This window comes from Typopeltis vanoorti, chromosome 10 (genome assembly GCF_054136105.1).
Source record: "Typopeltis vanoorti isolate ZY-2024b chromosome 10, IOZ_Tvanoo_1.0, whole genome shotgun sequence".
NCBI lineage: Eukaryota > Metazoa > Arthropoda > Arachnida > Uropygi > Thelyphonidae > Typopeltis > Typopeltis vanoorti.
Genome location: NC_143558.1, coordinates 13,999,404 through 14,014,938, shown reverse-complemented (window position 1 = coordinate 14,014,938; position 15,535 = coordinate 13,999,404). Strand labels below are relative to the sequence as shown.

The 15,535-nt window shown below is 37.5% G+C and overlaps 1 protein-coding gene across 3 annotated transcripts in view; it reads left to right on the top strand.

Annotated features, from left to right (window-relative positions):
* Positions 1-15,535, top strand: part of RyR (Ryanodine receptor) — a 1,703,288-nt gene that overhangs the window by 144,523 nt on the left and 1,543,230 nt on the right. For all 3 annotated transcript variants that reach the window (XM_090399345.1, XM_090399347.1, XM_090399344.1), the window contains exons 4-5: positions 4,420-4,497; positions 11,649-11,724. In XM_090399345.1, coding sequence (XP_090255471.1) covers positions 4,420-4,497; positions 11,649-11,724 — 154 coding nt within the window. The remainder of the gene's footprint in view (positions 1-4,419; positions 4,498-11,648; positions 11,725-15,535) is intronic.

Below are 15,535 nucleotides of genomic sequence, written 5' to 3'. Positions count from 1 at the left end.
ATAACCAATTCCATGAGGTCTACAAAGACCAGGCAAGGAGGGTGACTTGGTTGGTGAGGGTAGCTAAAGAGAGGTATGAACAGCAGTTAGGCTAATGAAGCCAAAAAGAATCCTAATGAGTTCTTTCGATATGTAGCCAGCAAAAGAAAGAATGATTATTGAAGGATGACATTGATAGGAGAAAATGATATAAAGACAGCTGTTGTGGCATGTGTGGTGGAGATACTTAAAGAGCAGTTCGTAAAGGTCTTTCAATCTTGTGAATGTGACTTCATGGAGAGATTGAGAGCAGTAGACAATGGGGGAGGAGAGACTGACTGTAAGTGAACAAGAGGTGTATGGGGAAGTTGAGTAAACTAGATGTTAATAAGGCTGTGGGACTTAATAATATATCACCACTTATTCTGAAGGAATGTGCCAAGGAGTTGACACCTACCTAGACATATTTTTTTAATACTAGTCTTGCACTCGGTCAAGTTCCTAAGGAGTGTAAGGAGGGCAAGATTGTGGCACTTAATAAAGGAGGTGATTGAACTCAAGCATCAAACTATAGGCCTATCTGTGTGTCAGATATTGTAGTTGTTGGAGAAGCTTGTGAGAACTAGGATCCAGAGTTGGGTTGAGAACAATGGTATTATTTTTCATGGACAGCATGGATTTACTAAAGGGAGATCATGTTTTAGTAATCTATTTACTTATTACAATAAAGTGACTGCTTCCTTGGACAGAGGAAAAGGATACACAGTAATATACTTAGATTTCGCTAAGGCTTTTGATAGAGTACCTCATGATAAATTGATAGTCAAACTAGAGCAGATCGGGGTGGATATTAGATTAGTGCATTGGATTGGAGACTGGCTATCTTAAAGGTATCAACAAGTTGTGTATGGGGGGAGCGATATCCAGGAAAAGGAAAGTCGCTAGTGGAGTGCCTCAGGGGTCTGTTTTAGGGCCATTACTGTTTAACTTGTATATTAATGATATTGGCGAAGATTTGAATGGAGATATTCATTTGTTTGCAGATGATGCAAAGTTGGGACAAACTATGAATATTAGTGAAGATGTTGTTTCCTTACAAGTAGACTCTTGAATAAATTGAGTGATTTGGCACGGAAATGGGGATGTGAGTTCAATGTTGCAAAATGTAAGGTTTTAAAATTTGGAAAACAAAGATGGGATGCAGAATTTATGCTTGGTGAGGATATATTGTTGGAGGTGGAAGAAATAAGAGATCTGGGAGTGATAGTGGAGAAGGATTTGAAATTTAGGGGACACATACCCAAAATTGTGAAGACAACACGATTCTTGTCATGACGGGAGGAATCTTTATATGGACGATTTTCAATCGAAGGTGAGTTAGCCGATCTCATACGGAGGTAGCAGGGTTTTTTCTCCCAGAAACTTTGGTTTTACATCCTGCATACAGACAAATAGACCCTTCAGAACACATGCAATTTACAGACAAAAAAATACTAGCTGTGGTTATGGTATTGGCCAGTAGATGGCACTGATGTTGGTGATTGGTAGAGGTTCAGTGTAGTGATGGAGACGTAGAGTTGTACAATAGTTGTCCTCCCGCGATGAGTCTTCGGACTCCTTGGAGGTGTCACGAATAATATTAATAATAATAACACAAAGGCTTCTGGGAATGATGCGGAGGACACTGACTTGTAGAAGTAGGGAGATTCTTGTTCTGTTGTATAAGGCTTTGATTAGAACACTCATAGACTATTGTGCACAGATTTGGTCACCTGGTTTTCAGAAGGATGAAGAGATGTTGGAAAGGGTCCAAAGGGTCAGAAACTACTAAGGTAGTTTCTGACCTCTGGGATGTTGAGTATGAGGAAAGATTGAGAAGATGTAATTTGCAGAGTCTGGTGGACAGGAGGAAGAAGGGAGATATGATAGAGATCTACAAGTTGGTAAGGGGTTGTTATAGGGTCAATGCTGGAGAAGTATATTCTCCAGCATTGACAGGGGGGTTCCCCCCAATCTCCCACTATTTTCTACAGAAAATAGTGGGAGATCGGGGGGGGAACCAGAGGTCATCCCTGGAAACTGTATAAAGATAGTGTGAGTAGGGGAGTGAGAGGTAGGCTTTTTTCATGCAGAGTTGTAAATGATTGGAATGCCTTTCCTGAGAGTGTGGTGTCTGCAAGGAATTTGAATTTGTTCAAGGCATGGTATGATGAGCTATGTGTGTGATAAAAGGACCTCCCAGATGAGTCTTTGACTCCATGAGGTCTTGGGGTAATAATGATAATAATAATAATTATCTATCATATTCAAATCCCTGAGTAGTTTAAATGTCTCAATCGTATCATTCCTTTTCCACTTATCAACCAGTTTCTGTAACCCACAAATCTTCAACCTGTTCTCATAAGGTTCATTCTATAGACCGTCTACCATCTCGTTCACTTGCCTCTGGATCCTCTCCACCTCCTCCTCATTGCTAAGAAACTCTGGTGCCCAGATCTGCATGCAGTAGTCAAGATTGGGGTCTTATCAAGGTTCAATAAAGAGGAACAATAACCTGCTTGTCTCTGCTCATCAAAGTATTCTTCAGTAACCAAGTGATCTGATGAGCTGCTTTAGCCACTTTTGCTATGCGCCCTGTAAACTTTAACTCCTTATCCACTAACACTCCTAAGTCTCTGGCTCCATCAATTTCCTGGAGTGCAGTTCCACCAATGTAGTATACAGCTGGATCTTTTCACCCCACAGTGAAAAGATCCAGCTGTATACCTTACACTTTGCCACATTAAACTGATATCCATTCTCCTTTGCCCAATCTACCAATCTGTCCAGATCATCCTGCAAAATTTTGACTTAATCTGTATTAACTATTGCTCTACTCAACTTTGCATCACCAGCACACAACTGAACAGTTCCCCTCAGATCCTTTCCTTTTTCTGATAGAGTGGTGAGAGCATGAATGGTCAGTGAGGTCAAGGAGTGGTATGATAGACTTTGTTTTCTAGGAAGGGCCTCCCACGATGAGTCTTTTGACTCCATGGAGGCTTGAATCATAATTATAATAAAGATAATATATTGTTCATGAACAAATTAAACAATAGCGGTCCTAAAACAGAACCATGCACCACGCCACTAGTTACAGGCTTTCTTTTCGACTCTACTCCAGAATAAACTACTCTCTGATATCTCTCCATTAACTACCTTCCTATCTATCTCACCAACCCTATATACATCCCAATGTGCTGCAGTTTACTGATTAGAATTCCATGTGGTATCGTGTCAAACGTGTCAAAGCCTTTGCAAGGTCCAGCAGTATCTCTATAAACACATTACCTTTATCCAACTCAGCTGTCACTGTATTATAAAACGTGAGCAAGTTACTGAGGCATGACCTACCCCTCACAAAGCCATGCTGCCCCCCCCCCTTATACAGTATCCCATTTCCATCTATCTATTCCTGTATTTTACTCTTGATTAACTTCTCCAATACTTTGACAACTCCTGATATGCTGATCAGTGGGTAATTTGCTACATCAGTCTTGTCTCCTCCTTAATGCAATGGAACTATTTTCCCCTCTTTCTATCCCCTCAGGACTAACATAGAACTGAGACTTAGATTAAACAATACAGTCAAGGGCACTGACAATTCCCTCTCTGCTTCATGTAAAACTCGAGTAAACTTTACATAAATAATCTCACCCTTCTCTTGCTCACTAAGCTAATTTGTCTATACATTTCTTTGTTTCCGCTTTCTACATTCCCTGGCATATAGCAAAACCCAACTAAATATCTCATCTTATCAACCTCCACCTCACATACGATATTTCTTCAAAACCACCATCCACTATTTTCCCCTCATCAATAGCACTCCCCATTCCCTTCTTGCCCTTCCTGTTCTTACAAAAACATCATATCCCTACATTTCTATTCCAGTCAGAATATTCTCATATAACCATATTTCACTTATTCCAATTTTTTTTGGATGAATAAACTCAATCAATGCAACAATTTCATAGCATAATAATTCATTTCTTAGCTTATGACCAGTCCTACCCATGCCACCTGTCATTTGTGACAACTCCATTCCAACTCATGTCCACTCACTTCCATAACTCTTTTATCCCACATATCTCACTAGATTTGATTACTCTCAGTACAGCCCAGGCTGTCTCATTCCTATGCTGAACATCCCTATACATACATTTGTTACTACTTCTAGAAGCTTCAATTTTTGCATAATTTACTTCCTATTTTTTAATTTTCAATTTTACATAATTATATTGCATATTTATGAACTTTATATGAAGACCTGACTCATTCTTTTGATATTCAGAAAATGCTTTTACTTTTTTACAATAGAGTGCATTTCTTTTTCTTAATATTTTTTAGAAATTAGTTTCATTTTTCAGAATAATATAACTAAATTATAATTTATTACTTTAGGAGAAAAGTACTCAGTCTGGTCACAGAACTTTATTGTATGGTCATGCAGTACTACTCCGGCATCAAAACAGCAATATGGTAATTTTTTTCAGACTAAAAAATAAATAAATAAACTAGGATAATCATAATTTATATAGCATTAAAATATTCAGTACTTGATTTTTTTTTTTCACATTTTAGTAATGCTCAATTACTAAATGTGAAAAAATTACTGATTTAATGAGCTTGGAAGTTTATGTTATTCACTACTGCTAATATCTAAAAATAGTATGCTATTAGTGTTAATTCAAAATAACAATTATTTGTCCATATTTTTGCTGCCATCAGTTTACTGAATAATGCCCTAGTGAAATAGTACACCTGTGGCATGTAAGGGGATATTTATTCATATATCATCACTAAATTGCATAAATAATATGTATTCTTAGACCAAAAAAGCACTGAATGGACAGATCAGAATAGTGTTGTGAGTCTGTTGGGAGAGGTGTAATAGAACAGGATTACAGGATCAACAGGAAATGGGAGGGGAGAAGAATAACAAATTAAGATGGACTGGGAGAAATGCTGTTAAAAGATTGCATGCTGGAGCAGTAGTGAATGTATATAAGAATGATATGATCAACATAAGAATGAAAATGAGATGGCTTCTGATGTAAGATAGTTGAGTTTGATGAAAAAATAAGGGATAAGTGGTGATAAGTGGCTCTTCAGAACACACACAATTTACAGACAAAAAATACTAGTTGTGGTAGTGGTGGAGGTGGGCGGTAGATGGCGTTGATGGAGATGATTCGTAGTAGAGGTTCGGTGTAGTAGTTGAGACAGTTGTAGGTGTCCTCCCGCGATGAGTCTTTGGACTCCTTGGAGGTGTCACGAATAATAATAATAATAATAAGACAGAAAGGTCAAGGTCAGGTGTGTAAAAGGCACAGTATGATGAGCCATGTGTGTACACACACAGCTCATCATACTGTGCCTTAAATGCATTCAACATCTCTGTACTCATCATACTCTCAGGCAGTGTATTTCAATCACTCTACACAAAAAAACCCCACTCACATCCTCATTATACAACTTCCAGGGATGGCATCTTTTTTTATTATTATTATTATTATTACGGGTATCTCCATGGAGTCAGTAGACTCATCGCGGGAGACCCAAGCTAGCAAAACAATATCTGTCATATCTCTTCTTGAATTCATTTACAGATGAAGAGCTCACAACAAAGTCAGGCAATGAATTCCACTCATTCACCACCCTCCAGGCAAAAAACCTTGTTCTGACACCTTTGTTAACCACACTCTTCTTTAATTTCCAGAGATGACCTCTTGTTCTTCCATCACTATCACACAGCTGAAACATTTCCCCTGCATCAATCCTATAAAAACCTTTTAGTAATTTGAATGTTTCTATCATATCCCCTCTTCTTCGCCTATCAACCAATCTCTGCAATCCACAAGCTCTCAATCTATCAATGTAGGGAGCATTTTTTATATCACTCACCAACTTGGTCACTCTTCTCTGAACCCTCTCCACAGCCTCCTCATCTCCAAGGAATCCAGGTGACCAGACCTGAGCACAGTAATCCAAATGTGGAAGTATCAATGCTTTATAAAGGGGAATAATAACCTCTTTATCTCTGGATGTCAGTGTGTTCCTCAACAACCAAGTAATCCTATGTGCAATCTTGGACACCTTAGCAATGTGTCCTCTGAACTTCATCTCCTTATCTACCAATACCCCTAAGTCCCTAGCCTCATCAATCTCTTGGAGTACCTTTCCATCGATGTAGTACACAGCTGGTAATCTTTTAATCCCAAAATGCAAGACTTTACACTTTTCCACATTGAACTGACATCCATTTTCTTTTGCCCATTTTACCAGCTTATTTAAATCCTCCTGCAAACTTTCAACATCAGCTTGATTTTTTATTGCACTACACAACTTTGCATCATCAGCAAACAACTGAATATCTCCCTTTAAGCCGTTTCCTATATCATTTATATACAAATTAAACAACATTGGCCCAAGCACAGAGCCCTGAGGCACACCACTGGTCACCTGCCTCATTCTGGACTCGGCTCCTCCATACACCACCTTATGGTATCTCTCCCTGAGCCATTCTCCTATCCATATCACCAATTTAATATCCATTCCCATCTGCTCCAATTTGCGTAACAGTGTTCTATGGGGTATCCTGTCAAAAGCCTTAGCAAAATCCAGAAGTACCACTGTGTAGCCAGTTCCTTTGTCCAACTCTGATGTTATTCTATTATGGATAGTTAATAGATTGCTAAGGCAGGATCTACCTTTAACAAAACCGTGTTGGCCTCTATAGAGTATCATATCCTGATCCACCCATTCTTGAATTTTGTCTTTAACCAACTTTTCCAATACTTTTACCACTACTCCTGAGATGGTGATTGGTCTGTAATTCAATACTGCAGTTTTAGAGCCACCCTTATGCAAAGGAACCACTTTGCCTAACTTCCACTCCCTAGGGACCATACCAGAGTTCAAACTTAAATTAAATATCCAGGTAAGAGGGGTTGACAATTCATTTGCACATTCACGCAACACCCGAGCTGATATTCCATCTAAGCCTACCACAGTGTTTGCATTTAAGTTTCGCAATATATTTAATACCTCTGATTCTTTAGCTTCAATTCTCACATTAGGTATTGCTTTAGGTATAGAGATATCCTCACTTGGGTGATAGACTTTTGAGAAGTGATCACTCAGTAACTCGACTATTACATCTGATTTTGTCACCTCAATACCATCAGCACCCACTAAGGTTATCCTTCCGAAGTCATTCTTCCTCTTACTTGCCACATAGCGGAAGAACTCTTTAGGATTACCCTTGATCTCTTTGGCTAAGGTCTTCTCATAATCTGATTTAGCTTTTCTTACTATGCTGGTAACCTTCCTAGCTTGAGCCTTGTACTGCTCATGGGTGTCCTGATCGCCCTTCTCCTTGTAAATTCTCCATAACATTTTCTTTTTATGTAGTTCAAGCTTGATACTACTGCTCATCCATCTAATGCCTGCCTTGTTTGACCTCCTGACCATGGGGACACAATCTGATATTGCTTTCCTCAGATACCCGCTGATTTTATCCCAAGCACTGCTAACATCTTTCCCTTGCAATATGTTCTGCCATGGGATGGCTGCAAGCTCACTCCGAAGCTTGTTATAATTGCCTAACCTGTAGTTTCGTACATACCCCTTCTTAATAGAAAAATCCACAGATTTTGCAACCTCCCAAGTCAATACCACATGATCGCTTTCACCAACTGGAGGTAACGAGGTCACCTTACTTAAGCATATAACCTCTGAACCAATAACCAGGTCCAACACTCTCACACCACGTGTCCCTTCAGTTACGTGCTGTTTCAAGTAATTATCTCGTAGCAGATGTATGAACTCCATTTCCTTTTTGCTACGTGATATTTCCTCCTTCCAATTGATATCACCATAATTAAAATCCCCCATAATAATCACTAAGCCTTCACTCATTGCACTAAGTTGCTGATGCATGAATTCAATATCTCCCCCTGTACTCCCTGGCCTATAGCAGCATCCAACTGTATATTTGGTTGCGTTGGTCACTATTTCGCACCAGACTGCCTCAAATGAACTCTCATTCACATGTCTATCATCATGATATACTACTTTCTTTGGCTGCAACACATCAGCTATCATCAACAGTACTCCTCCTCCTGTTCTATCTTCTCTATCCTCCCTGAAAATACTGTACCCATCACATTCAATTCCAGTGACCACATCTTCTGCTGACAGCCAAGTTTCACTAATGCCTACAACTTTTGGTGAGATTTCACTGACTAATGCCAAAAATTCTTCTCTCTTATTTCTAATGCTTCTAGCATTGGTATACAAAAATTGCAGATTCCCTCTAGATCTTGTACCGGCTTTAGAACTGATATATAAGTCACTAACTACCGTAGTCCTATGCCGATTTTTTTCCCCTCTCTTCTGCAATTTATTCTGCCTATAAGGATCAATAAATACACAATCAGTGCTAAAGTTTCTCTCTCTTACACTCAACCTTTTCAATATTAGTTTCCCTGCCCAATAACTTCAACCTGTTCAGAAAACAATAACTTCTTCAATCTCTTATGTCCTTCCATGTTAAGATGCAGTCCATCTCTAGCATACAACTGCCTTTTTCCTTCAAACACACTCCAAACATCAACAAACTCCAGACCTCTTTTTCTGCACATTCTTGCAATCATATCATTCATTATCATTGCTCGTCTACTTAACTCGTAATTGTCAAAACGAGGCAGCACACACACTATTCTCCCATTGACACTTTTCCTCTTCACAATATCTAATAATGTTCTTAAATCTTTTCCTACCCGATTTATACTACCTCTCAGGTCATTCGTGCCCACCATAACTATCATCTTGTCTGTTTCATGCCCTCTCTTTATTGCTAAAGCCACTCTTTCTATCGTACCATCAGCCAAGCACTCCTCATGCATACCACTCTCCATACCCTTAATCATAGAATCACCATATATTTTACCACTATTAACTTCATTCAAGTTCACACTCATGGACTCATTCTCTACACTATTCAGCATGACTCTCCCAGCTTCATTACTCAACTCTCTATTACTTACCCCCCCCCTTACTCTCACTACATCTCATTTCTTCTTGGCTACTTGTGGTTTTATTATGTTGACTCCCAATCACTCCCATACTATTTATTACTGAATCATTCACCAAAGACTCACCCATATGTAATCCTGTTCTAGTTACTTCAGCTAAAGTAATCTCTATAGTCCTAATTTCTCTGTTTAACACATTAAACTCAGCTTTAACTTCCAGTATCTCCTTACCGATCACTTCCACTTCCTCATGAAGAAGATGAAGGTCATTTTTCATTTTCATAAACTCCCGCCGAAGTTCTTCCGCTACGGTCCCGATGTCAGCTTCCATTCCTAAACGCTCCAGCCTATCCCGACACTTCTCACATACGTCGACATTTTCTTTCTTTTCATTTTGCCAGACCGACCACAGATCCTTCACATTTTTCGGTGCATACATGTAGCAGTTTCTGCAACGCATCCATTGCGAAATTTGCATCTTGTCCTTTTCCATTCTATGAAAAAAACCTCATGCACATTAATCAGGTAATAACTCTTACCAACTTATTTCTCTCAATCATGCAGAAGACTTTTTTGATATAGAAGAAAGAATGAGAGGATGATGGGTGATTAGAATGGTAGACTGCTGACCATTGTGAGTCAGCAGTCTACCATTCTTGGTAGACTGCTGACTCTAGATTTTACTAAGGCATTTGATAGATTACCACATAATAAGTTATTGGTCAAACTAGAGTGGATGGGATTGGATATTAGACTAGTACATTGGATCAGAGATTGACTATCTGATAGGTATTAGCAGATTGTGTATGGGGGAATAATATCCAAGAAGAGGAAAGTCACTAGTGGTATGCCTCAGTGTCTGTTTTAGGGCCATTGCTGTTTAACCTATATGTTAATGATATTGGGGAAGATTTGGATTGGGATATTCAGTTGTTTGCAGATGATGCAAAGTTGGAACAAACTATGAGTGGAGCAAATGTTGTGGCCTTACAAGAAGACTTGAACAGATTGAGTGAATAGAAACGGGAGTGGGGATGCCAGTTCAATGTTGCAAAATGTAAGGTTTTAAAATTTGGGAAACAGAGATAGGATGTAGAATTTATGCATGGTGGGTATATATTGTTGGAAGTTGAGGAAATAAGAGACCTTGGGGTGATGGTGGATAAAGATGTAAAATTTAGAGGACACATTTCCAAAATTGTGAGGACAACACAATGAATTCCGGGAATGATGCTTTTTTATAACTGAAAACTTAAAAGGCTGAGATTTCTCTGATTTGGCCAGAAAAGTCTTGGAAGGCATACGTTTCTAAAAAAAGGCCGGCTTCATCAACAATAACCCTCTTCTTCCACAATTTTCTTCAAAATTTCTGATTTGCTGCCACATCCTTATCTGTCGCCTATGATTAGAACATTATGTAGGCTATTTCTCTTTTTGAAATGCCGAAACCACCCAGCATTAGCATATAATTCTTCTTTTCCACCATTGATAGCCCTTTCTTTCAAGGTTGCAAAGAAACTTAATGCTTCTGATTTAATAAGGTCAGTGCTTAGTGGGATCCATGTTTGGTTACAATCTTCGATCCATATAGAAAGAAGTCTCTCTAATTCAATCATTATAATACTTTGATTTCGAGTGCATGCATAATGAACTTGAAGCAGCCAGCAGCCTTACCTTTCTCTTTGTATTCAGCAACTTTGCTTAAAATTGCTCTTTTAGTTGATTCATCCATTTTTGTGTTCTTGTCCTATCTTTGCTCTGGAATCGCCTTGTTAATTTTTCTTTATTATTTCAAGTTTTTCTTCCAATGAGAGTACTTTTTTGAATCATTTTCACACTTACTTTTTTTTTTGCTCACTAATTCTTTTACTCATGATGAAAGGTTGGGAAAATATTTTAAAATAAAAAAAAAAGTAAAGAAAATAATTCAATAGAGGCACGAGATATGATCATCAAAATGGTATGTAATTATCAGATGACATAAATTTTGGTGGTAAATAGTGTAGTATGCCATTAAAAAATAACTTTGTAAAATTTTTTAAACCAGGTAACTAAATTATTTCATCCTGGTGAGCGATTTTTTAAAATAGTTATCCATAAAAAATGTATAACTAGAAAATTTTTAAAATCATTTATTTTTAAGATGTATATAGGTGCACTAATCAAATTTGGGTATAGAAATAAAATGATGCACTAATCGGAGGTGCATTAATCGAGGGATTGCTGTATAGCGAGTGAATTTGTTATTATTTTGTCCTATTGCAAGAATCAACTGTATTTAGGCATATGTACATAGATATATTTTATTGGAATAAGTTGTCTTATTGAATTATAGATTAAATTATTTAAAACTTTCTGTTTTTAATCTCTATATGCTATTTCTTACAAATTAACTCTTCAAATAAGGCTAATTTGTAATTACAATATTAGTTTTCGACAATTATAAATGAGCACTCTTCAAAGTAGTTTAGTATATTAGGATTGTGTTTAATTACCCTCAAATTTTTTTATTTATTAAGATTACTGTTTAACATTTGAATTTCCTTTTTACAATATATTAACCAAACTTTCTTTTGAATCATTCTTGTTTAGTACTTAGCCTGCCTTTCTACGAGTTCATCAAGCGATAAACTGGCTTTTGATGTTGGCTTGCAGGAACATAGCCATGGTATGATTGAGAATTAATTTATTTTTTGTTATCTGATACTGCTTAGATATTTACTTTATTTTGTTAATAATATTTCTTAAAGAATAATGCATCTATATATAAAGGGCAAGACAAGATGGAAGTGAAATTTTTACAGTAGCTAAGGGATAATCACTTGAAACAACATGTTATAGACGGGACCAGGGGTTTGAGAATGCTGAATCTGGTGGTAGCATTGAAGATATATCCATTACCAAGATAGACACTCTGCCTCCAATTGGAAAGGGTGACCATGCAGTCTTGTTCTGGGAGGTAGCTAAAATGTGGAACTCTCTGTCAAGATAGGGTTTATGCCAAACTATAAAGCTGGTAATTATTACAGACTTAGGAGACATCTTGGAGCAGTGCCATGACTTGAGAAGCTACAAGGAAAAAATGTCAATAGTGCATGGAAAGTGGTCAGGTATTGTTTGAGAGTAGCAGCAAAAAAAAAGAAAACACTGTAGAGGGAACATAAAGAAAAGAAGGTGATCAGAATACTCATGAGCAATACAAAGTGCAACCAAGAAGACTTACTAATATGGTAAGAACGGCTAAAGCAGATTATGAGAGAAAATTAGCTAACCAAAGTAAATCCATCCAAAAGCCTTTTTACATTATATAGCAAGCAAGAGGATAAATGACTATAGAAGGATAACTTTAATCAATTCTGATGGTAGGAAGGTGAGAGAGAGGCAAAATAAAATAGTTGATTTGCTAAGTGATCATTTTGCAAAGGTGTATCATCCAGGTGGAAATTTTGTAGTTGCTGATGTGACAGAGATGCAGCCAAAATTGAGGTAGATGAACAGAATGTGTTCAGCATATTGAAAAATATCAGTGTGAACACAGCAGTGACAATGAAAGGCATGTCAGTCCATGTATTACATGAATGAGCAAGAGAATTGACAATTGCCTCTGATGAAGTTGTTCATCTAAGTCTTAGCTCTGGGTAGGTTCCAAGGGAGTGGAAAGAGGGTAAGATAATTCCATTATATAAAGGTTGCTCAAAGACTTAGGAGCAAACTTGGAAGTAGCAAACTACACACCAATTATCTCATCATCATCATCAAATTCCTGCCATGTACCCTCAAGGGGTGTACAGGATATGATAGTACTACATGAAAAATTTACATCATTACTAACTAATTTAAGTCTCTGCTCTAGTAGAGTCAAGGGAGTGGAAAGAGGGCAAAATAATTCCTTTGTGTAAGAGAGGTCCTAAGACTTCAGTATCTCAGGAGTGGTGGGTAAAAGTATTGGAAAATTGGTCAAAAAGAGAATTCAAGCATGGATAGATAAGAATATGATATACTCTATGATGGGAAACATGGATTTGTGAAGGGTGTTGGTCATGCCTTAGTAATTTACTAACTTATTATAATAGAGTGACAGCTGAGTTTGATAAATGAAATGGCTATGCAATGATTTTGCAGAGGATTTTGAACACAATACCACATGGAACTCTTTTATGATTTTAAAACAAATTTTCCATTCCAAAAAGGATGGAAAAAATCAGTTATTGTACCCATCCTGAAACCTGACAAAAATGCTGCAGAATTTCAAAGCTGCAGACCTATCGCATTAATTAGCATACTCTGTAAAATTACTAAAAGAATCATACACTCCAGGCTCATGCACTGGCTGACAAAAAATAAGAAAACTAACTACTACCAAACTGCTTGTAGAGCTCGTCATTCAACAAGAGATCAATTATTCCACTTCTGCCAAACAATAATAGACTTATTTCAGGAAAAACCAACAAAAAAGACAACTACCATATCACTTGATATGAGTGCTGCTTTCGATCGTGTTTGGATCAAAAAATTATTACAAACAGTACATGATATTGGAATTAGAGGAAGCGCTTTAATCTGGATTGCTGATTTCATTAGAGGAAGAAAGATCAAGGTTAGAATCAATGCAGCAATATCAAGAGAGCGAAGAACCTGGGCTGGTGTTCCCCAGTGCTCAGTACTCAGTTTCTTACTATTCCTTTTATATGTCAATAACATTCATCCCTACCTTACAGAAGTAAGGTAAGAAGTAAGCGTGATCTGCGTAGCAAGCTACTTTTGTAGCTTGCTTTGCAGATGATATAGCCATCTGGCACACTAGTGCTAAAATCAAAGAATCAGAGGAGATTCTAAACAAATTCATGAGAGGATTAGAAAAATGATCAGATGAACTTAAACTCAAAATCAACCCAGACAAAACAAAACTAAGCACCTTTAGTACAGACAGGAAAAATAGACATTCCTACAATCCCAAAGTCATGATCAACAACAAGCTAATTGAAAAAGTCGCAAATCCAAAATACCTTAGTATTATGCTTGATCAGGAATTACGTTTTGCACAATACAACTCTGACACTTCCAATAGAGCTATAAAAAAATTAAATATACTGAAAAGGCTTTGTGGAACAAATTGGGGCACAAAGCCAAAAATCCTCAGAACTACTTACACTACACTAATAAGACCAATAATGGAATATGCAGCACCTATCTGGCACCTTCGGCCTCATTGGTAGAGGAAAAATTAGACAAAATACAAGCAAAAGCATCCAAGATTATCATTGGTGCAGTCTCATCCACTAACAACATCAGAGCCCATCAGGAATGCGGGCGTGACCTGCTGGAGGACAGACGAAAATTTGCCACCATAAAATTCATAAATAATATCAGAAGCTACCAAAGTGATCATATCTCCCTAAAAACTTATGAACATTGGAATCAAAAATGCAGACTTCACAGATCATCAACTTTACAATATGATGATATTATCAGGAAGGAAATAGGTCTTGATTAGCTAAATGTCCACATAAACAAAGAACCTCTATTTTCCAGTCCTTTACCTCCAAATACCTATATAAATCTAAACCTTACCAAACTCTGTGCAAAAAAAGAATCAAACAAAATGCTCAATGCTCAAAGGCCTAAATACTATCAACCTTCTTTCATCCCCAAACAGGTTATTTGTTATACCGATGGATCGTCAGACACCAATATGATTAATGGAGGCGCTGGTGTTCTCTTTCTACTCCCGAAAGGTGAAAAACTTTCAATAAAAGTTGGATCTGGAAGAATTGCTTTCAATTTTACCAGCAAACTTTATGCAATAAATAAAGCACTCAAAGCCTACTTAAAATTGTCATGATCTCAACAATCTGAGAGAATTATAATTTACAGTGACTCAAGATCAGCTATGGAGGCAATCAAAAATGGCAATACCAAGCTCACACAAGACACCCATAAACCCTGAAATCAACTAAAGTGTTTAGCAGGAATCCATTGTAAAATGCATTGTAAAATTGCCTTTTACAATGGATTCCTGCTCATGTAGGCATTGATTACAACGAAGCAGCTGATAAATTAGCAAAAGAGGCCAGAGAACTCAACCAAGAAACTCACATGATAACTTTTGCTGATGCTAAATGCACTAGCAAAAACTAAACTAATTCCACTGAAATCAGTGATACAACATCATATTCCTGAAATCAATGCTGACAGAAAGACCTCCACCACAATAGCAAGACTATGAACAGGACATTATAGAGGAATTAAGATCAATACAGATGATAACACAAGAACATATAGAAACTGCAAGAACTTCCCCAATACTGAACTGACACCCACTCACATTTTTACCTGTCCAGCAATTACAGCAGCCTTGCAAGAAATAGATCCTAATCCTGAACAACAGCTCTATACAAACAAAATCATCAACATAGCCAAAGCAGTTCAAGGAGCACATGGAAACATCTAAGACTCTTCAAAGGACAAGACAACAACAA